The 23,186-nt window shown below is 45.8% G+C and overlaps 1 protein-coding gene across 5 annotated transcripts in view; it reads right to left on the bottom strand.

Moving 5' to 3' along the window:
- KCNT1 (potassium sodium-activated channel subfamily T member 1) overlaps positions 1-23,186 on the bottom strand; it is a 409,716-nt gene that overhangs the window by 20,276 nt on the left and 366,254 nt on the right. For all 5 annotated transcript variants that reach the window (XM_040324182.1, XM_040324185.1, XM_040324181.1 and 2 more), the window contains 6 exons: positions 22,104-22,238; positions 21,494-21,605; positions 6,714-6,815; positions 3,278-3,361; positions 2,027-2,155; positions 608-628 (listed from right to left, as the gene is read on the bottom strand). In XM_040324182.1, the coding sequence (XP_040180116.1) occupies positions 608-628; positions 2,027-2,155; positions 3,278-3,361; positions 6,714-6,815; positions 21,494-21,605; positions 22,104-22,238 (583 nt within the window). The remainder of the gene's footprint in view (positions 1-607; positions 629-2,026; positions 2,156-3,277; positions 3,362-6,713; positions 6,816-21,493; positions 21,606-22,103; positions 22,239-23,186) is intronic.

The following is a 23,186-nucleotide window of genomic DNA, read 5'->3' as shown; positions in this document are numbered from 1 at the left end:
CTATAAAGATTAGACCAAAATGAGGGGCAAATGAGAAGGAAAGAGGGACTTTGTTCCAAATCAGGGACAGTTGGGGGCTATGTCTTATTATGTGTAAATAACTCTAGGATAACGAATGAGGGAGAATAAGGATCAATAAGAAACAGCAACAATAAAACCCTTGGCCAAGTTAGAACTATTTGATAAGGAACCTTTATCAAGAAACGTTTCATTGGGCTCTGTTTCGATTAGAGGTTCGCCTCCCTCGTGTTTAATGCAGGAATACATTTTTTTCATTTTTACTATCTCTGTCCACACTAGAGAGATTTCCCATAATCTCCTGTCTCTTTGACATCCAGTCACCAGGACAGGAAGTGAAGGGAAATCTCTCCAATGGTGACTCTGGGCAATGAAATGTTGACAGAGGTTCCTCAGGCCTGCCATCTTTGCTTCAATGGTTAGCGAGTCTTTGACTCAGAACAAAAATCCAAAAAAAGATCCCATACATCCATATGAAAAGTTCCATTTAAATGTTTCTTGAAGCTACTTTAGCTGCAAAGCACCCTAGTTATGCATGTACAGAGGCTGCAGCAGTTTAGTTTTTAATCTATAGAATAGGAAGGCTTACCTGTGTTCTGATATCATGTGGCTGTTTAAAGAAGAAAAAACATATTGTTAATGTTCTACATTTCATAAAGAAGCTTAAAAGTAACTTAAAGCAAATAGTTACAGTATATACTCGAGTATAAGCCAAGTTTTTAAGCACATTTCTTTTGTGATGAAAATGCCCCCCTCGGCTTATACTCGAGTCACCTTTTTGCGCCTGATCTCCCGGACATTGGGGAACCGTGGGGCTACACATGTAGCCCCACTCTTCCTCTACAAGTGTGCAAAGTTTGTTGTCCGGGGGACCTATGGCCGGGGAGCACCATTTTTTCAAAGCAGGGCTCCCCTTCCATAGACTTGTTAAACAGCAATTTCTCCGGTGACTTTGGGGACCCGGTACCGGACAGTCGTAGGTCCCCTGGCTCACATGTAGCCCCCATTTCTTCTCTACAAGTGTGCAAAGTTTGTTGTCTGGGGGACCTACGGTTGGAGAGCACCGATTTTTCAAAGCCGGGCCCCCCTTCCATAGACTCCCATGTTAAACATCAGTCTAGTCATGGGCACAGCGAGGCATGGGCACAGTGAGGCATGCACATGGACAAGCCTAGGCATACACCCTAGGCTTATACTCGTGTCAATAAGTTTTCTGCGGTAAAATTAGATGCCTCTGCTTTTATTCGGGTCGGCTTATACTCGAGTATATACGGTATTCTAAAAAGACACATGTAACTATTTTGCCTCTGGAACCAGGCGCATGGACCCCAAGGGGTTGATTTACTAAAAGTGTAGAGTGTAAAATCTGGTGCAGCTCTGTATGGAAACCAATCAGCTTCAAGGTTTTTTTCAAAACTCAATTGAACAAGCTGAAGTTAGAAGCTGATTGGCTACCATGCACAGCTGTCTGAATTATCAGCTACTGCTAGTATACAACAAAATCAACTGGACAACGAGAAAGGAAGAAGCAGCAGACATGGTTTGTGAGGGATAAGATGCATCTGTTTCCAGAGAAAGGTTAAAAACAAAATGTCTGAAGTTGCAAGAGAAAGCAATATGGAGTCATTTGTATAAATATTACAGCTTTGATGATTTAGCAATAACAGCAATCTGTAATATTTTTTGATACAAAACTGAAGAACTGTAGAGAAGACAATTATACTGACTGAATATCAAATTTTTCAGTTGATCAGAAATCATGCACATGACTACCTTGGCAGAGGCGGAGCCTGGTGGTTGTCCAGGGGTACAACCTACTTTCCCCTTCAGTAACCCAGAGCTTAGCCCTCCTCCCACACCCCATCACTTCACATGAGAAGGCATACACTGGTGTCCGGTGGGCCCCATTCTCTTTGAACACATCTGAACTCAACCATTCACTCAGGGATTGGCAATAATACGCAGTTTTCTCCTTAGTACAAAAACGATTTGGTTGCATCTTCTATACCTCAGATGTGGAAAACATGTGTGACTGAGTCCTATAAATGCCAATCGGGATTTCCGCACTGGATGAGCAAAGTTTCTGAAACAACCGACCATACGTTCTGATCCACAGATCTTCCTCCGTGATTTTCATCTACATTGACACAAAAAAAAAAAAATTAATCAAGTCTGTTCCATCCACAGAGGGGCCAGCAATAAAGAATCTGTACCGGCAAATGAAGCCAACAGCTCACAAATTTTTACTCCAAGATATAAAATCTTGTCCTACCCAGTAGCTGCCACATCTGTCAGATAATAGTGGTGACCTTTAACCAGGGCCGCTGATAAGGCAGTACTACTGGTCCTGTAGTACTGGGCCCAGGCCTCATCAGCTAAACATGGGGGCCCATGGCAGCTTTATTGTTAATTTCTGCCTAAATGAATACCGTATATACTCGAGTATAAGCCGAGATTTTCAGCCCTTTTTTTGGGCTGAAAATGCCCCCCTCGGCTTATACTCCAGTCAGTGTACCTTAAATTATTAAATCATCCTCACCCATCCCAGCAGACACTGTGTTCAGTGTTCCGCCAATCACGGACGCCTTTTCATCCTCGGAAAAGAGGACGTCCGTGATCGGCGGAACACTGAACACAGTGTCTGCTGGGAAACTGAGTCAGAGGATGAGAGAACGTCCGTGATGGGCGTTTCTCAGCAGACACAGTTTCGCCTATCACGGAAGAGACCAGGAGAAGACCGTGAGTTTTAAACAATGAATGGATGCCCGCAGCCTCAGAGGTTGGCAAAGTGAGGTTGCAATGGGCACAGTGAGGCATGCAAATGGGCATTGTTAAACCTCTTTTCCCCTTACAGTAGCTGCTGCATTCTCACCCTCGGCTTATACTCGAGTCAATAGGTTTTCCCATTTTTTTGTGGTAAAATTAGGTACCTCGGCTTATACTCGGGTCGGCTTATACTCGAGTATATACAGTAAATGGATTTTACTAGATCACACCCCCGCTCCTACTTGCTTACCAGGGCTTAAAATCGAAGTATGATTTTTTTTCCCCTGATCATACTTACCTCGGTGGATGCAGCATACTTACCCTGTTGGGCCACAATGGGAGAAGGAGCTGTGTGCCGGTGGGCCTTGGTATCTCAGTCCCTTTGTTCCACCTTCATGGTGGGTTGGTCCTAGCCCACCCCACATACACGCACACACACCACACCCCACATACACACAAAAAACAGGAAGGATCTCTATACTACATTACTCACCGCACACAAATAGCCCGAGCCTGGCGTGGTGTCCAACCCAAGGAGCAGTCTGGTGATGGTGATCATATAATCCTTTACAAAAGACTGAAGGATGATAAAATTATTGAAATAAATGTGTGTGCGTGTGTGTGTGTCAACAGAACTACAAGTAATATCTGCGAAAACACAGGCACATATACAAATCTAAATTTAAGTACATAGATCATGAGCTAAAATGCAGGCTGCCACTGCTGACCTCCTTTTCGAAAAAGCTTTTGTCTGGTTTCACTAATTCTGAACTAAAGGCTGAATACAAACATGCAGCAAGAAACATTTGGAATTCCTTATTGGCATTTTTTTTTACACTGTTCAGTTCCTGATGGGACAAAATTCTATGTAATTATTTATCCCATCGTTCTAGATGCCCTGTAACACTAGCTGGGATGTTCTGTCCGACATTGCAGTTAGTACTACAGGGCACCTAGAAAGATGGCTCAAAGTACTACATGTACTCTGTCATTTTAGGAACTGAATAATGTAAAAGTGATAATTCTTTTAAGTTTGTTGCCAAAAACACTTTTGTGACCTTATGTCCCTTTTTCAGGCTAAATTCCATATGCAAGCTTAAGGCCTTGAAAGCTTGCAACTTTAATAACATAAGTTAGCCAAAAAAAAGTATCCCTTCAACTAAAACTTTCTGCACTGATCAATGGCTAACATGATACAAGACTAAGCCCTCGTTCACACCGGTGCCACTTGTCATGCGATTTGACAGTTCAAAATCACATGGTAAATTGCACCCTATTTGTGCCTATAGAACTGTTCAAATCAATGCGACTTTGAATTGCACCGATTTGAAAAAAGGTTCCTGCACTATTTTTGGAGATTTCATGTGCAACTTGCATAGACATCTGTGCAAGATGTTAGCAAGCCGCACATAAAATCATGACGGCAGCTTTGAAATCGAGCTGAAATAGCCGCATTAAGTGTGAACCTGGGCTAAAGTTGGTCATGCACCTTAAAATCCTCATTTAGATTTACCAAAAGTATGTAATAGGAGGACATACCTATCCATTCAATGAAGGAGAAGGAAAAACAACATCTAATGCCTCGTACACACGATCGGTCAAAAGTCCGCCGGGAAAACCGAGAGCCTGCTTGGTTGCTTTTCCTGTGTACACACGGCCAGTTTTCCCGACAGGAAAACTGCCACGACTGCTTTGGTTGGGAAAACCGGCCGTGTATATGCTCCACTGCAGTGTTTCCCATAGGAAAACTGCCGACCAAAAAAACACAAAGACTCGCAACGGGAAAAAAGAGAACAAGTTCTCATTTTTTACTCGCAGGTTTTCTTGTCGGGAAAACTGCTATGGAGCATACACACGGCCGGTTTTCCCGACCAAAAGCAAACATGGCAGTTTTCCAGTCAGGAAAACCGATCGTGTGTACGAGGCATAAGGCTGGCCATACATTGTACAATTTCCCTTTAGATTTACCAAAACCATATAATATGAGGTCAGACCTAAACACTTTCAATTTGTATGCAATCAGGCAGGCCCTTGCGTTACATTGTTGAAAGTAAATCAAAAGGAAAATTGAATTCGAAAATTGTATAATGTATGTCCAGCCTAAGGAGAGAACTTCTTTCCTGAAACCTGAAATACATTTTCTAGATTCCCACATCAACACAGACAGCTATGTCCCTTCTGCCGAGTCATTGTCTTCCCTTGATGGGAAAAGCCGGCCCCGCTGGAAGAAGAAGAAGTGATTATTGCTATCAGCTATAGCAGCCACTAGCTATAATCGCAGGTAAAACTCGGCAGGCTGGTTGTACCCAAGTTGATCGATCGATCAACTTGGTACATTCAGCCTGCTCATACATGGTTCAAACCATGTATTGTCTACCTAATTGTATACTAAAGTGAATAATTTATTAACACCCAGTAGGCAACTTACATAAGTAAGATTTAAAAGTGCTCATCCATGTAATAGCACTGCTCTGTGTCACCAGGTCCCCTAGGTACCGCTATTTGGAAGCGTCGTGGACCCGCTGAGCCGGCTGCACTGTAGACACCCTTTCTTAGGCTTCATATACACTTGTCTGTAATTTACCGCGGCTGCAGGAAAACGCAAGTGGTGGCCCGTCCATACAGGACACATGGGTGCCGTCCCCCTAATCTATGTGTCTGGCCCCTAATCTACATGCAGGGTGACAGACGCATGGATTTCACTGAGGTGTTTTTTTTTTTTAAGTACATGATTAGAGCCTGCAGCTCTAATTGGCTTTAAAAAAGGGGGGCTTAGGGTGCAGAGCACTGTGCCCTGAGCCTACCCAGTTGTGTGACAATAGCAAATTAATATTCGCCATTGTCTTCCTGATTCTCCTCCCGACCAATCAGGAAGCGGGCCCCGAGACCCAATTGGTCGCGAGGAGAAGCCGCTGTGAAGCCGAGGAGGAGACGCAGGGTAAAGCCACCAAAGAAGCTCTGCCCCCAAACTAAGTGGGACTGGTGGGCCAACGATGGAGCGACGGGGAGTGGCGGGTTGGGGGTGATTCGAGTGACCGACCGACCAGGGTGGTGGTGTCGGATTGCTTGCATGCCCCCCCCCCCAAAAATGGAGCACCAGCCGCCACTGCCTGAGGATTGAGCACTGCTCCATGCTCTGTAATGCATAGCCATGCATAGAGTGCGTCGGCATTTGGGAGTGATGTAATGTCCGCCTTCACGCTGTGCGTTTCATGCTGAATAGAAATTCCTGGGTGTTTTCAGTGCAGCCGGCTCAGCGGGCCCACAGTGCTTTTAAGCTTATGTGAGTTGCCTACTATGTGTTTATAAATGCTTCACTTCAGTACTACACTTAAATGGTGCTATTTCTTCTCCCTTTGTTCTCCCTTTGTTCAGAATCTTAATATTTTTCTAACTTTTTAATATTTCCCAAAAGACCTTGTGTTCCTTGGCGTGGCATTCTCCCTAAAATATCTCATCACTTAATATCCAATCAGGCAGACCCTTGCATTACATAGTTGATGGTATAAAGCAGATTGGACTGAGATCTATGTGGACACTGCCACTGAAAATAGCCTTATGAAAATGCTATCTATCTGGCTATCATGCCAATCTAATGGCTTTAACACTTTGGGAGTCACTGACCTGCAAGAAGTATGTGGCCAGTAAGTGAAGAAAACCTGCTCTGTAGTCTGATCTCTAAAGCAGAAAATATTGCAGCCACATGATCAGCATCATCCTGGAAACTGGCATGTTTAGAGAAGGCCAGCAATGACCATTTCCTTATTTTTCTCTGTTTTTGGAAGTCTAGTTGGCATGAGTTGTGTTTCTATATACAGTTTCCATATATGAACGGTATGTCCTCAGAGGCAGCCATACTTGGTAATGATATATACAGATTGGTCTCTAGAGTCTGAGCACACCATATCTGACCATAAAAACACACTGACCTGATATAACAATGTATCCAGCATGCTAATACTAAACACTCGTCCAGCAGCAAATGGAAGGCGAAACATGAATGCCAGATTGGATCCATTTTCTCGTTCTTTCTGTAATGACACAAACAGAGATCTGACAAGATCTGGGGAACACAAACGTCCATAAACATTGAAGTGGAAGTCCAGGTAGGCTGCAGTTATTCCATACTGTGGAATCTAAAATGTTATATCACCATGTTATGGTCATGAAATTGTATAACTTTTACTACTTATAGATCCAGCTGGTATGTACAATACCACATAAAGTTTCAAGAAAAAGTATGTGAACCCTTTTGGAATGATATGAATTTCTGCACAAATTGGTCATAAAATGTGATCTGATCTTCATCTAAGTCACAACAATAGACAATCACAGTTTGCTTAAACTAATAACACACAAAGAATTAAATGTTACCATGTTTTTGTTGAACACACCATGTAAACATTCACAGTGCAGGTGGAAAAATTATGTGAACTCCTAGACTAATGACATCTCCAAGAGCTAATTGGAGTGAGGTGTCAGCCAACTGGAGTCCGATCAATAAGATGAGATTGGAGGTGTTGGTTACAGCTGCCCTGCCCTATTAAAAACACACACCAGTTCTGGATTTGCTTTTCACAAGAAGCATTGCCTGATGTGAATGATGCCTCGCACAAAAGAGCTCTCAGAAGACCTATGATTAAGAATTGTTGACTTGCATAAAGCTGGAAAGGGTTATAAAAGTATCTCCAAAAGCCTTGCTGTTCATCAGTCCATGGTAAGATAAATTGTCTATAACTGGAGAAAGTTCAGCACTGCTGCTACTCTCCCTAGGAGTGGCCATCCTTTAAAGATCACTAAAAGAACATAGCGCAGATTGCTCAATGAGATGACGAAGAATCCTAGAGTGTCAGCTAAAGACTTACAAAAGTCTCTGGCATATGCTATCGCTAACATCCCTGTTAGCGAATCTACAATACGTAAAACACTAAACAAGAATGGATTTCATGGGAGGATACCACAGCCACTGCTGTCCAAACAAAACATTGCTGCACGTTTACAGTTTGCACAAGAGCACCTGGATGTTCCACAGCAGTACTGGCAAAATATTCTGTGGACAGATGAAACCAAAGTTGAGTTGTTGGGAAGAAATGCACAACACTATGTGTGGAGAAAAAGAGGCACAGCACACCAACATCAAAACCTCATCCCAACTGTGAAGTATGGTGTTGGGGGCATCATTGTTTGGGGCTGCTTTGCTGCGTCAGGGCCTGGACGGATTGCTATCATCGAAGGAAAAATGAATTCCCAAGTTTATCAAGACATTTTGCAGGATAACATAAGGCCATCTGTCCACCAGATGAAGCTCAACAGAAGATGGGTGTTGCGACAGGACAAAGACCCAAAGCATAGAAGTAAATCGACAACAAAATGGCTTAAACAGAAGAAAATAGGCCTTCTGGAGTGGCCCAGTCAGAGTCCTGACCTCAACCCGATTGGGATGCTGTGGCATGACCTCAAGAAAGCGATTCACACCAGACATCCCAAGAATATTGCTGAACTGAAACAGTTCTGTAAAGAGGAATGGTCAAGAATTACTCCTGACCGTTGTGCATGCCTGATATGCAACTACAGAAAACGTTTGGTTGAAGTTATTTCTGCCAAATGAGGTTCAACCAGTTATTAAATCCAAGGGTTCACATACTTTTTCCACCTGCACTGTGAATGTTTACATGGTGTGTTCAATAAAAACATGGTAACATTTAATTCTTTGTGTGTGATTAGTTTAAGCAGACTGTGATTGTCTATTGTTGTGACTTAGATGAAGATCAGATCACATTTTATGACCAATTTGTGCAGAAATCCATATCATTCGAAAAGGGTTCACATACTTTTTCTTGCAACTGTATCTCCTGTAAGTGTGTTATTACATTATATTTTGTGTAAAAAATTTCAATATTAAAAATAAATAAAAATAAAAGTGAAAGTCCAGACGTTTTCATGTCAAAACCTGTGTAGGGGAGTGGAAAGAGATATGGATGATGTTAATATTTTACATAGTTAAGCTGGCCATGGATGGACAGAATTTCAAATTAAAATCCCTAAAACAGATAGGAAGAGTCATATTGTATATTCATAGTTTTTTGCCGATTTCCTCCTTTATATTGTTTTTTTTTTATCATGATTCATAACTTAATAATGTGGATGGCACGGTCGTGTGTATGCTCCTCGCAGTTTTTCAGACGGGAAAACTGCCCAAGAACCACCGGACAAAAAAAGAGAACCTGCTTTTTTTTTTCCCCACCGGGATTCCCAGCTGACTTTTTCCCGGCAGTTTTTGGCAGTTTTCCTATGGGAAAGCTTCCCGACCAAAGCTCTCATTGGAGTTTTCCCGACGGGAAAAGTTACCAAGCAGGTTCTCAGTTTTCCCCCCGGGATTTCCAACAGATCTTTTCCCGTCGGGAATACCGGTCGCGTGTACGAGGCATAAGAGCTTGTAAACAAGTGTAAACGTGGTAACTTGTGTTTAGCCCTGCTTCGTTTACAGGTGTTTTTAATGTTTGACTATAAAAGAAAAGGCTTCTAAATGCAAACGCGGCCAAATGTGGCAAAACTGGCGTTTCCAAACATCGGTCACCATCTGTTAAGTTAAACTGGTCAGGAGAGGTTGTAAAACGTCCAGTGTACATTAAACCTTATTGTCAAACGTTAAATGCTGGTTTTATATACTTTCAAAGACTCTGCCTAAAAACCATTGAAAAACAAAAATTCTCAGAACATTCATTTGTTGTTCAAAAGATTTCCTTTTACCATATGATTTTGAAATGAATGGACTTTACCAAATGAAAACCATATACACTGTTAGAAAATTGTTAATTTGAGGAAAAAATTCTATCCTGCTTCTCCAAATTTTCTTGTCACTGCGGACGAAAACAAACGTCAATTTGACTGACTATTGATTAGAAAAATTAACAGACTTTCTTAGAACTTCATTTAAAGTCCCGTTACAGGGATGGAAGTGTGTTACTGGGGACACCAGACCTTTCCCCTTTCTTTCTTTTGACTTTCTTAGAACATTCTTTTCACAAGCATGTTCTTTCAAAATTTTGCCCATCTATGGCCAGCTTTAGTCAGGTTGAATAAAAGACACAAGTCCATCCAGTTCAACCAATAAAACAAATAAAAATAGAAAACCTCCTGAATCTTATACCCACAGTTGAGCTTGAGGAAGGCAAAAAACAAACAAAAAAAATTCAAGTTAGTCTTACCGGTAACTTGTTTTCCAGAAGTCTTTCAGGACAGCACCTTGAGATATGGTGACTCCTCCCACTCCATCAGGAAACACCTTCTTTCCAATCTTTTAAAAGGGAGGTCCTTCCTTGTACCATCAGTTGTAATAGAGAAAAACCTCCGGCCCCGGCTGGAACACATAAACACATACGTTAGTCACAGCATAGTTCATTTAACACTCATAGGGCGGGTCGTTGCTGTCCTGAAAGACTTCTGGAAAACAAGTTACCGGTAAGACTAACTTGAATTTTCCCGAGGCGTCTTTCAGGACAGCACCTTGAGAGGATAACAGAGACTTACTACCTTAGGGCGGGACGACAGCTTGTAAGACCTTCCTGCCAAATGCCTGATCACTGGCCGAGGTGAGGTCCAATCTATAATGTCGCACAAACGTGTGAAAACTTGTCCACGTCGCTGCCCTGCAGATCTGCTCTGGCGTGGCACCAGCTCTTTCTGCCCATGAGGTTGCGAGAGCTCTGGTTGAATGGGCATTAACCCCTTCTGGTGGGGTCAGGTCTGCCTGTAAATAAGCCTCCCGGATAGCCAGCTTCAGCCACCTAGCTAGGGTCCCCTTAGATGCCTGTTGGCCCCTCTTGATACCCCCGAAGAGGACAAAAAGAGCATCCGAGCGTCTGAACGGACCTGTTATCTCCAAATAACCTAATAAAGTCCGCCTGACATCCAACATGTGAAAAAATAATTCCTTCTCTCCCGAAGGACTAGAACAAAAGCTGGGAAGGACAATGTCCTGTAAACGATTTGCCTTAGAAGCTACCTTTGGCAAAAACTTAGGGTCAGTTTTAAGCACTACCCTATCCGAAAATAAACATAAATAAGGCTCTTTAATAGACAGGGCCTGTAATTCGCTGATCCTACGTGCCGAGGTAATAGCGATCAAAAACAACGTTTTTAGGGTAACATTCCTAAGCGATGCTTCCCCTAAGGGTTCAAACGGCTTGTTTGCCAGGGATCTAAGTACCACTGAGAGCTCCCACTTCGGGAACCCTTGTAACCGTAGTGGTCTGGATCTTGTGAGAGACCTAAAAAACCTACCCACTAAGGGTTCTGTGGCCACAGGCCTCTCCAAGAACACTGGGAGTGCGGATACCTGCACCTTTAGGGTACTGATAGCTAAGCCTTTATCTGCCCCTGCCTGTAAAAACTCCAAGATGGAACTTAAATCCCTACGGTCCTGGCCCGCTGAGCTACACCATGTGGAAAAAACCTTCCAAACCTTGGCATAGATAGCTCGGGTCACTTTTTTCCTACTGTTAAGTAAGGTGGAAACTAGACGGTCAGAAAACCCCTTATTTTTTAAGATTTCTCTCTCAGAAGCCACGCTGCCAAGGAAAGTCGTGCCACTTCCGGGTGAGAGACCAGGCCCTGTGCTAGAAGATCCCGCCTGAGGGGCAGATGCCAACAAGGTTCGGCTGCCATCGTCAGGAGCGTCGCGAACCATGCTCTTCTGGGCCAAAACGGGGCGATGAGGATGACCGGGACCCTTTCCTTCTGGACCTTTCTCAGAACCAAGGGAATTAGCTGAAACGGGGGGAAGGCAAAGCAAAGGCGAAATTTCCAGGGATTCGCCAGAGCATCCACCCCTAGGGAGCCATCCCCCTGGCTCAGAGAAAAGAACTTTCCTACCTGGGAGTTCTCCTTCGAGGCGAACAAGTCCACCTCTGGTAGACCCCATCTGTCGGTGATCTGTAGGAAAACCTCTGGATTCAGGGACCACTCTGATTCCCAAATCTGGTGTCTGCTTAGAAAGTCCGCCACCCGGTTTAGTGATCCTTTCAGATGTAGGGCCGTCAGGGAAAAAGAGATTTTTAATACAGCTTACCTGTAAAATCTTTTTCTTGGAGTACATCACGGGACACAGAGCGGCATTCATTACTATATGGGTTATATGGAGTACCTTCAGGTGTAGACACTGGCAATCTCAAACAGGAAATGCCCCTCCCTATATAACCCCCTCCCATAGGAGGAGTACCTCAGTTTTGTAGCAAGCAGTATGCCTCCCAAAATGGTCCTCAAAAAAGAGGGGTGGGAGCTCTGTGTCCCGTGATGTACTCCAAGAAAAAGATTTTACAGGTAAGCTGTATTAAAAATCTCTTTTTCTTTATCGTACATCACGGGACACAGAGCGGCATTCATTACTATATGGGATGTCCCAAAGCAATGCTTACAATGAGGGGAGGGAGAACATCTCCAAGACAAAAGGATTTAATTTAGAGATATACTCAAATCATAATAAATCCAACTTAGTTGAGAAAAATAAAATTTTTAAATTTAACTCGAACAAGAGGAGCCCCCGGAATCCGAGGGTCTCAAACTGCAGCCTGCAGCACTGCCTGCCCGAAGGCAGTATCAGTATTCCTTCTTACGTCCAACTTGTAGAATTTTGTAAACGTGTGGACAGAAGACCAGGTTGCCGCCTTGCAAACTTGAGCCATAGAGATCTGGTGGTGTGCTGCCCAGGAGGCGCCCATGGCTCTAGTAGAATGAGCCTTTAATGATACTGGAGGAGGCAACCCTTTCAAGCCGTAGGCCTGAGTGATTAATTGCTTAATCCACCTAGAAATGGTGGACTTTGCAGCTGCCTGCCCCTTCTTGGGCCCATCCGGTAGAATGAACAGCACATCTGTCTTCCGGATCTTCTTTGTAGCTTTAAGATAGGCCTTCATGGCCCTGACAATATCCAAGGTATGCAGCAACCCTTCCTTTCTGGAAGTAGGTTTAGGGAAGAAGGATGGTAATACCAAATCCTGGTTCAAATGAAAACTGGATATGACCTTCGGAAGGAAGGAAGGATGAGGGCGGAGAACGACCCTGTCCTTATGAAAAACAAGATATGGTTCCTTACAGGATAAGGCTGCCAGCTCCGAAACTCTTCTTGCGGAAACTATGGCAACCAAAAATACTAACTTCCTTGTCAGTAGAACCAAAGGAATATCAGCCAACGGCTCAAACGGTTGTTTCTGTAAACTTGACAGAACAAGATTTAAATCCCACGGACAAAGCGGGGATTTAACTGGAGGTCTAATACGTAAGACCCCTTGAAGGAAGGTCTTAACCAGCGAGTGGGTGGCCAGCGGCCGCTGAAACCACACTGACAGAGCAGAAATCTGTCCTTTGATTGTGCTTAATGCCAATCCTTTATCCACTCCTAGCTGGAGAAAACTTAATACTCTATCGATGGTAAATTTGCGAGAAAGCCATCGCTTGGACTCACACCAGCCTACATAGGCCTTCCAGACCCTGTAATAAATCACCCTAGAGACCGGTTTCCTGGCTCTGATTAGGGTAGAGATTACTTTCTGAGACAGACCTCTACCCCTGAGAATCAGGGATTCAGCTTCCAGGCCGTCAAATTTAGATGCCGTAAGGCAGGGTGGAGGATCGGACCTTGCGATAGCAGGTCTGGCCGTAGAGGAAGAGTCCAAGGGTCTCCCACTACCATCCTTAAGATTAGTGAGTACCATGCCCTTCTGGGCCATGCTGGAGCTACCAGGATGACTGGTATGTGCTCCACCCGGATCCTGCGCAGCAGGCGGGGTAGTAACTGGAGCGGGGGAAACGCATAAAGAAGTTTGAACTGATGCCAAGGGCAAACCAACGCATCGGTTCCGCAGGCCATCGGATCCCTTGAGCGGGACATGAACCTGTCTAGTTTCTTGTTGAGTCTCGATGCCATGATATCCACGTCCGGCACTCCCCATCTTTGGCAGAGTGCTTGAAAGACTAGTGGATGCAGAGACCATTCCCCCGGCCATAGAGTCTGGCGGCTTAAGAAGTCCGCCTGAAAGTTGTCCACTCCTGGAATGAATATTGCCGATATGCAGGGCACATGAGCCTCTGCCCATAGAAGAATCAAGCTCACCTCTCTCTGAGCGGCTTGACTCCTGGTTCCCCCTTGGTGATTTATGTGTGCCACGGCCGTGGCATTGTCTGATTGACTTCTCACCGGGAACCCCTGCAATTTTGACGTCCAAGCCCTGAGGGCTAGTCGAGCAGCTCTGAGCTCCAAGATGTTGATGGGCAACTGCTTCTCTGGCTTTGCCCAAGTACCTTGGCGAGTGCAACCATCCAAAATTGCTCCCCAGCCCGTCAGGCTGGCGTCTGTGGTCACTATCTTCCAAGCCACTGGGCTGAAAGACCTCCCCTTCAGTAGATTCTGAGGGTCTAACCACCAACACAGACTTTGTCGGACTCTTGATGAGAGCGGCAACGGGATATCCAAGGCCTGTGGCCTTCTGCTCCATGCTGACAGGATGGCTGCCTGTAGGATGCGAGTGTGGCTCTGGGCGTATGGTACCGCCTCGAATGTGGCCACCATCTTGCCTAGTAACCTCATACATAGGCGAATAGTCGGTTCTTTCTTGCTTAGAACCAGTAGGATTAATTCCTTGATGGCTTTTACCTTCCTCAGAGGTAGGAACACTCCTTGTTGTTCTGTGTCTAATCTCATGCCGAGATATTCCAACTGCTTTGTGGGCTGGAAAGCTGACTTTTCTCGATTTAGGACCCAGCCGAACCTCTCGAGGTATTGGACCGTGAGGGCCACTGCTCGCTCCAAGCCGGGAGACGAGTGATCTATGACTAGGAGGTCGTCCAGGTATGCTAGGATCGTGACCCCTTGGATCCTTAGTTTGGCTAGGATTGGAGCTAGGACCTTCGTGAACACCCGGGGGGCCGTAGCCAACCCGAAGGGAAGCGCCACGAATTGGAAGTGACGCGAAGCCACCATGAAGCGTAGATATCTTTGATGTGGCTGATAAATTGGAACATGAAGGTAGGCATCCTTTATGTCTATGGACGCCATGAAGTCGTCCTTTTGGAGTGTGGCAGCTGCTGACCGCACGGATTCCATCCGAAATGAGCGGATCTTTAGATATGCATTTACCATCTTTAGGTCCAAAATTGGCCTGACATCTCCATTGGATTTTGGGATGATGAATAGGTTGGAGTAGAAACCCAGCCCCTGTTCCAGGACTGGTACCTCTACTATTACTTCCTGGGAAAGTAGATGATCTAATGCCGATCTTAATGCGGCTCCCTTTTCCGGATCGTTTGGAATCCTCGACTTCTGGAAATGAGGAGGAGGAAACCTTAGGAAATCTAATTTGTAGCCTGTGGCCACGGAAGACCGTACCCACTCGTCGGGAATGCTGGCTTCCCAAATCTCTGAAAAGAGTCGCAGCCTTCCCCCCACCTTCGTGGGTGGGGGCGCCCCTTCATAAGGTTGGCTTGGGGGCTGGTTTTGCTGGTTTGCGAAACCACTGCCTTTTGCCTCTAACAGCCTGTCCTTGTGATCTGCTGTTGAAGCTGAAGTTTGCTTTTGCAGGAGGCCGTCGATACTGCTTGGCATTAGAGGGCCCCTGCCCAGGGGAATACTGTCGTTTAAACGCAGGTCCCTGAACCTTCTTCTTAGTTGGCAAGAGAGTACTCTTGCCGTTTGAAATGGTCTGAATGTATTTATCTAGGTCTTCTCCGAAGAGTCGTCCTCCATGGAAGGGGAACCCTACCAGGAGCTTCTTGCATGGGGGCTCAGCCTCCCAGCTTTTTAACCATAAGAGTCTTCTCATATGGATAAGGGATAACGATAAACGTGACGCTTGCTGGATAGAATCCTTGATTGCGTCTACCGTAAAACATATGGCCTTAGGGACATCCGAAAATTTTTCTGCCTGCTGGGCCGGAATAAGTTTAAGCATCTGCTTAAATTGATCCGATAATGCTTGAGCGACCCCAATCGCAGCCACAGCTGGCTGTACTACTGCCCCTGCAGTAGTGAAGGAGTTCTTAAGTAGTGCTTCCAAGCGCTTATCAACTGGATCCTTGAACACCTGTATGTTTTCTACAGGGCATGTTAACGATCTGTTAACACATGAGATGGCTGCGTCCACTGCAGGAGTAGCCCATCTTTTGGAAAAATTTTCTTCCATAGGATATAGGACAGAGAACCTTTTAGGTGGTAAGAAGATCTTATCTGGCTTGTTCCAATCTTGGAACAAAATTCCCTCTAATAGAGGATGGATCGGAAACACAGCATTGCTTTGAGGCGCCCTCAGTGAGCCCAAAGCTGAAACCGTCGATACCTGGAGATCTGGTACTGGCAAGTTGAATGTCCTATGGACCAAGTCCGACAATCCTTGAATCCACCAGCTCTCCCTCAGGGAGACTGCCCCAGACTCCTCTGTATCCGGGTCTTCGATCCCTGAACCTACTTGGTCCGTGTCCAAGAGGTCGTCCAATTCCCCTGAGGAAAGGACCTCCTCTTCTGAGGGTCCGCGCTCGGGCGACGGAGATCTATTCCGCTTACTGCCCCGCATAGCTGCGGATATCATTTTTCCCATGCTTTTCTGCATCTCTTTTAAAGAGGTGAGTAATACCTCCTCCGTGACCATCTTAGGGTTGGACTGACCCGCGTCAGCTCCAGCCCCAGATCCCGATGGCCCCAAGGCTCCCTGTAGGGAAAACAGCGGCATACCATGGTACAATACCGAGGTACACCTGCTACCTATTGGTATTTGGAACTATAAAAGTTAATTGTCCAAACACCTGTTTGGGGGATAAAAAAATGCTTCCTCTCCCCTAGATGACTTTTTTTTTTTTTTTTTTTTTTTTTTCGTTTTTGTTTCAAATCCAGGAAAGAAAAAACATTCTGTCCCCCTGAGTAGTATTGCAAAGAAAAACTATGAGATGGAAAAGAAACAGCCTATTTCTAGGCTTGACAAAACAGTCCTCTGAAGACTGCAATATCCTTTCTGGCCACTGTGTGTCCTCGGCGCCCCGTGCTGCCGCTCTGGTCTTTCTCCTCAGTTCCAAAGTATTGATGGAACAAACAAGGAAGGGCCGCCCCTTCCTTTAAGCCACTGACCCGCCCTTCCCCCCCAGCAACCTCAAACAGGAAATGCCCCTCCCGACAGGGGGAGGGGGGGGGATTTTGGGAGGAAGGGACCTCTCTGTTCCAGCAAACTGCAGCCTGCAGCCTGGAACCATGAGGAGGTCAGCGTTTTGCCTGCTTGCAGGCTCTGAGGAGGAAGACTGAATGGAGCATCGCCTGGAGGCCTGCAGGTAAGCAAAGCTCTCTGACACACACATATATTTTTATATAACACAGGCCCCACTCAATGCTTTTCCAACACTACAAGGGAGGTCACATCTTATGGGGAATAATACATAGAGAGCCATCCTATCTTTATGATATGTGACTAGTTTGCCAGATGCAGTGCATAACTTTAGGCATGTCCCCTGTGACCCCCCAGAAAAAAACCTGCTAAGAACCAAGTTCCGCAAGTTTTCCCCTCACTTACCTGCTCCATGCCGCAGGACTTTGCCAAGCAAGAGGCCCAATCTTCCCCCATCTCCGTGGGGATGTCTAGACCTTCAGGCCCTGGGTTCCTATGAAGGATCCACTGTCCTGGGCCCATATAGCACCCTGGCAACAGAAAACTTTAGGTACCCAAAGGTTTCTAAGTTCTGGGCCCAGGGTCCAGCTCTCTAAAAAGAAAAGCATTATGGGCTATACCCCAAGGGTTTGGGGTCCGGTTACTGACCACTTTAGCGCTGAGGCTTTTTTGGACAGAACCGGTAGCTCACCTAATCCCAAGGATGCGGAGGCAAGCTAAACCATGACTAACACCTAAGACACTGGCGAAAAAACTGAGGTACTCCTCCTATGGGAGGGGGTTATATAGGGAGGGGCATTTCCTGTTTGAGATTGCCAGTGTCTACACCTGAAGGTACTCCATATAACCCATATAGTAATGAATGCCGCTCTGTGTCCCGTGATGTACGATAAAGAAAGTAAGTTGCTTTCTACCCAGAGCAGGATTTCTGTGGTAAGGGACTGAAGCATCCGGCTTCTCGTACCCCCCTGTCTGTTTAAGTAGGCTACCACCGTGGAGTTGTCTGTCAAAATCTGAACATGGCGACCCCGTAGGTGTGGAGCAAAGCCCACTAGGGCCAGGGCGACTGCTTTTAGTTCCCTCCAATTTGAGGAACGCAGGGATTCCTCCTTTAGCCAATTTCCCTGAGTGAACCTTTCGTCTAAGTGGGCTCCCCATCCCCAGGCGCTGGCATCCGTGGTAAGCCTCTTTTCCACTGGGAAGAACCATTCCAGACCTTCCACAAGCACTCTCTGATTTTTCCACCAGTATAGGGATCTCTTTACACTGGCTGGAATCTTCACCTGAGAGTCCAGGGAATTGGGCTTGTGATCCCATGCTTTCAACAAAAAAGCCTGCAGGGGTCTGAAATGCAATCTCGCCTACTGGACGGCTGGCATGGTGGAAGTCAAGACTCCCAGAGCTGCCATAACCTGCCTGACTGTTAGTGTCTGGTGGGCCTGCAACAACCGAACGGAATCTAAGACCTTGGTTGCCTTGTCCAAAGGGAGAAATATTCTCCGGCATAGTGAATTCACCTGGAATCCCAGAAAACGAATCTCCTGGGAGGGTACTAGGGCGGACTTCTGAAGATTTAAGATCCAGCCCAGGGATTCCAAGTGACTTTGTGCCCGAGACAGATCTGCCAACAACCTCTCTTTCGAGGGGGAAAAGAAGAGGAGGTCGTCCAGGTAGGGTATGACCTGTATCCCCTGAAGCCGCAAAGGTGCTAAGGCTTCTGCCAGCACCTTGGTGAAGATCCGAGGTGATGATGAGAGCCCGAAGGGGAGGGCCCTGTATTGGAAATGCTGTACTGTGCCCTCCAACTCTACAGCTAGCCTGAGAAACCTCTGCGACTTTGGGGATATAGGAATGTGTAAGTACGCGTCCCTCAGGTCTATCGATGCCATGAAGCAACCTGGCGTCAGAAGATTCCTGATGGAAAATATCGAATCCATCTTGAATCTTCTGTACTTTACACATCTGTTTAGAGGTTTTAAGTTCAGGATTAGCCTGAATTTTCCTGTGGGCTTTCTTATTAGGAAGACATGAGAGTAAAACCCCCTGCCCTGGTCTACTAGAGGGACCTGGATTAATACTCCCTGCTGTCGAAGCTCCGACAGGGAGGACTTTAAAGCCAATGCCTTCACTGGATCTCTTGGGGTCTGAGTTACCAAAAATCTTGATGGTGGGGCCTCCGAGAACTCTATAGTGTAACCCTGGGCGATAGTGGTCAGAATGTACCGGTTGTCTGATACTGCCGACCACTGCGGAAGGAAATTCTCCAACCTTCCGCCTACCCGAAGGGCTGAGTCATTGCGGCTTGTTGGTTTGCGCAGGAGGATTGAAAAGGACTCCCTTACCTTTACCCTTCTGCGCTGACCAACCTCTCTTTCACTGTGGCCCTTTACCCTTATTTTGCTGCTTATGGGCCCGAAAAAAACGCTTAGGGGGAGGATTTTCCGCTTTTACTGGGAAAGCCTTTTTCTTATCTGCCGTCCTGTCCAGAATACTATCTAGTTCAGGGCCGAACAGTAGGTCTCCCGAGAACGGGATTCCACATAATTTACTTTTGGACGCTGTGTCTCCTGGCCAGGTCTTGAGCCAAAGGGCCCTCCTGGCTGAGTTGGCTAAGGCTGCGGACCTGGCAGAAAATTCAATCGCCTCGGCCGAAGGAATCTGCCATATAGGCAACTGCTGCAGCTATAGTGGAAAAAGAATCTAAAATATCCTGTTTCGGGGAATCAGCCTCAATATGTGCTTTAAGCTGATCCACCCAATATTCCATGTTACGAGCCACGCAAGTGGTAGCCATGGCTGGTTTCAGATTGATCAAAATAGACTGCCAGGCTTTCTTAAGGAGAAGATCCATACGCTTATCCATAGGATCTTTGAGCAGACCCATGTCCTCAAAGGACAAGTCCGTGGAACGCGAGACCTGCGAAAAGGCTGCATCCAGCTTTGGAACCTTGTTCCAGATAGCTGATGGATCCTCTCCAAAAGGAAAGCGGCTCTTGTGGGACTTGGAAAAAAAGGGTTTTTTCTCCGGCTCCTGCCATTCCCGTAGAATAGTCTCAGAAATAACCGAATGTATCGGGAAGGTACGACCCTTGGGTTCGCAGAGACCAGCATACATTCGGTCGTGCAAACTTAGGTCCTTCTTCTCCTCACCCAGTCCTAAGGTAGCGTAAATGGCTATAAGGAGATTGTCCACCTCCTCTAAGGAAAGTTTAAACTTTGCGGGAGACCCCGTTTCCTCCTCAGTCTCCGATTCCCCACTAGAGGGGTCCTGAGGTTGCCCTAAAGATACCTCCTCGAAGACCGAGGGCCCAGAAGATAATACCACTACCTCCTGGGAAGACTGAGAGGTGGACGGCTGAGTAGAGGGGGTAGAAGCTAGGGATCCCCTAACTGACTGGAATGAGGCCAGTAACTCGCTTTTAACGGAAGAGACTAACTCCTCTCTAATAGAAGCTGACTCTTCCTGCACTACTGCCGCGATGCATGCTTTGCACCAAGGTTTCTTCCAGTCCTCCCCCAATCTAGTCCTGCACGCAGGACACCTTCTCTTAGTATCCGTTTTGACCTAAGGAAACGGGCGAGAAGAAAAAACAATAAAAGGGGTCCGGAATGAGACCCGGTCTCAGACAAGAAAAAGGAACCCCCCCCCATTCACCAGGTGCGCCAGGAAGGAAAGTGACCACTGCCTGCGTCCTGACAGGCCCCCATGCCACTGGGGGGAAAAAAATAAGGAGACCGAGAGAGAGACATAAGACCCCCTCACCCCTAAGGAAGACAGACTCACGTTACTGCTTCCCGCCGAGGTCCTGCTGGTGCCAGTGCCTGTTCCACTCGCTGTGTCTTCTGTGTTGTCCATAGTAGAGACGACAGCGCTACTCCTGTGGCATGTGTAGCGCTTCCTGGATTCCTAAAGCGCCGCTGCGCCGGACCAGGAAGCGGAAATAGGCCCCAGCGTCCGCCCTGCCCCTCCTCCCGGCGCGCCGGAAGTGACGCGCGTCTCCGGAGCCTGGCTCCGCCAAAATGGCGGCGCCCCGCGCACACGCGGGGAATCGAATGCCCGGCCCCAGATTTGCTGGCTCCACTGAGCACGGGGAAGAGAGGAGCCTGAATACCATCACCGCCGCGCGGGTGGCACAGGAGAGCGGACAGTCTCCGCGACGAATCGCCGCAAAGAAAAAAAGAAAGGTAGGAGTACAAAAAAAGAGTCCGACTTTCAGGAGCTCCCTGAGATATCAGACTCCCTCCTAAAAAGATGCCCCCTCCGGAGGAGGAAACACAAAAACTGATGGTACAAGGAAGGACCTCCCTTTTAAAAGATTGGAAAGAAGGTGTTTCCTGATGGAGTGGGAGGAGTCACCATATCTCAAGGTGCTGTCCTGAAAGACGCCTCGGGAAAACTCTATAAAGCATGGTTTAAGAATAAAAGATCCTTCCTGATCCCTTGAAGGCAATCAGATATTTTCTGGATCAATCCAGTTATATTTTGTGTATTGAGGAATGCAGAGGTATTTAAATCTGCCTTTTTTTTATTATTTAAAGTCATTGATAGAAGTAGTAGACATAGTTACTTTTTCCAACTTGGAAAGCGCAAGCGAATAGCAATCTTTTGCCCGGAATTGCATAAAGCGCATGTTTGACGGATGTGTTAGTTCAGTGGTGATGCTGAGACTGGGGAACAGCCTGAAAAAAAAAACAAGAAGAGCCACATGACTTTCTGTACTTTGCATGTCACCATTGCCGTGAACATTCAGTAATCCTAAAGCTGGCCACAAATGTAACACTACATATAAACTAGATGTTCTCAAAAAAAATATGTTTTTTTGTTTTTGTTTTCTCCTTTTCCAAAAAATAGCCCATTCACTCAAGAGGACTCAGTAGAAGAAAAACTGCTACTTTTCCTGTCTGATGCCACCAGTATACACAACTCACAATGAGATCTATTTAGTACTTTAATTACCAGAAAGGACAGGCTAAATCAGGGGTCTCAAACTGGGGGCCCTCCAAGTGTTGCAGAACTACAAATCCCATCATGCCTCTGCCAGAGGGAGTCATGCTTGTAATGGTCAGCCTTGCTATGCCTCATGGGACTTGTAGTTTCGCAACAATTTGAGGGCCACCAGTTAGACCCTGATCTAAATGATATGGTAGCTGGGAAAGAAAGCATCCGCCTTATCTCACCTGAACATAGTCTGCACGTTCACGATCGTCTTGGCGTCCGCCATATAATCCTCCTCTGCACTCATGGTGCTCTCCTTGTCAACCACCACCAAATTGTCTGCGTAGATGATTCCACACTGCAGCAAATTATCCAGACTGAGAAAGAAAGTTCATTACACTTGGAGTTTTGTATTATTTTTGCAACGTCTGCAGTTTGTCATTTTTAAGCGGCTTTCACATTTTTCATATGCCCCATATTTTTCTTGCTAAATTTTATTTTGTAGATTAGCCACTAGAGGGAGTAATCTACAGCTCAGTACAATGACTCCGTTAGTCTTATAACAGTTGTTGCAATATTGTCCACAAGGAAGGAAGTAGTACAACACAACTGCTGGGTAGCAACGCAAAGTAGGAAGTAAAAGCTGCACATGTAATGAGTAAATCTGTTTGCCTCCCTGTACATAGATGATTACAAATGATACATAAACAAAGTCTTTAAATCAATAGCATACATAAAATAATTATTTACATGTAGCAGTTTTCTTTCACATGCATGTCCAATAAACCACGTAAAAGGCAATATATCCCCTTTAAGGAAAAACCTCTGTACACTTAGAAAGCAGTACATTGTTTTTATACAAGAAGTTTCTAACTTCACTAAGTTCAATAGATATTTAATAAAGAATCACTATATTTACATTATTTCCTTCAAAAGGTATGCAATTATTTAACCCCTTCTAGTTAACTTTTTAAAGGGTCTGTACACCCAAGGGACAGGAAGCATTGGCCGATCATGTGACCACTGTGATTGGCTGTCCTGTGGACTCCTGATCATTAATATAAACAGAGAGCTGATTTTGACAGTTCGCCCACTGTGCTGGGAGCCTGCAGCAAGCACACTCTTAATACATAAAAGCTCTGAAGCCCATGGATGCAGAAGTGTGATGTGTGGGCAGCAATGCCCACTCTCTTTGCTGTTGCCCATATGCGTTAAAGTCAGCAGCAAGAGGTTACATTCATGTATCTGACTTCGGTACGAATGCATAGCTGTGTACCCTTCAAATATAGCAGCTTATTCAGTAGAAAAGAAGGAAAAGTTTCCAT

The sequence above is a fragment of the Rana temporaria genome, chromosome 9 (assembly GCF_905171775.1).
Source record: "Rana temporaria chromosome 9, aRanTem1.1, whole genome shotgun sequence".
Taxonomy (NCBI): Eukaryota; Metazoa; Chordata; class Amphibia; order Anura; family Ranidae; genus Rana; species Rana temporaria.
Note: the sequence above shows the minus strand (reverse complement) of the source record. Positions and strands in the feature narration are given on the sequence as shown.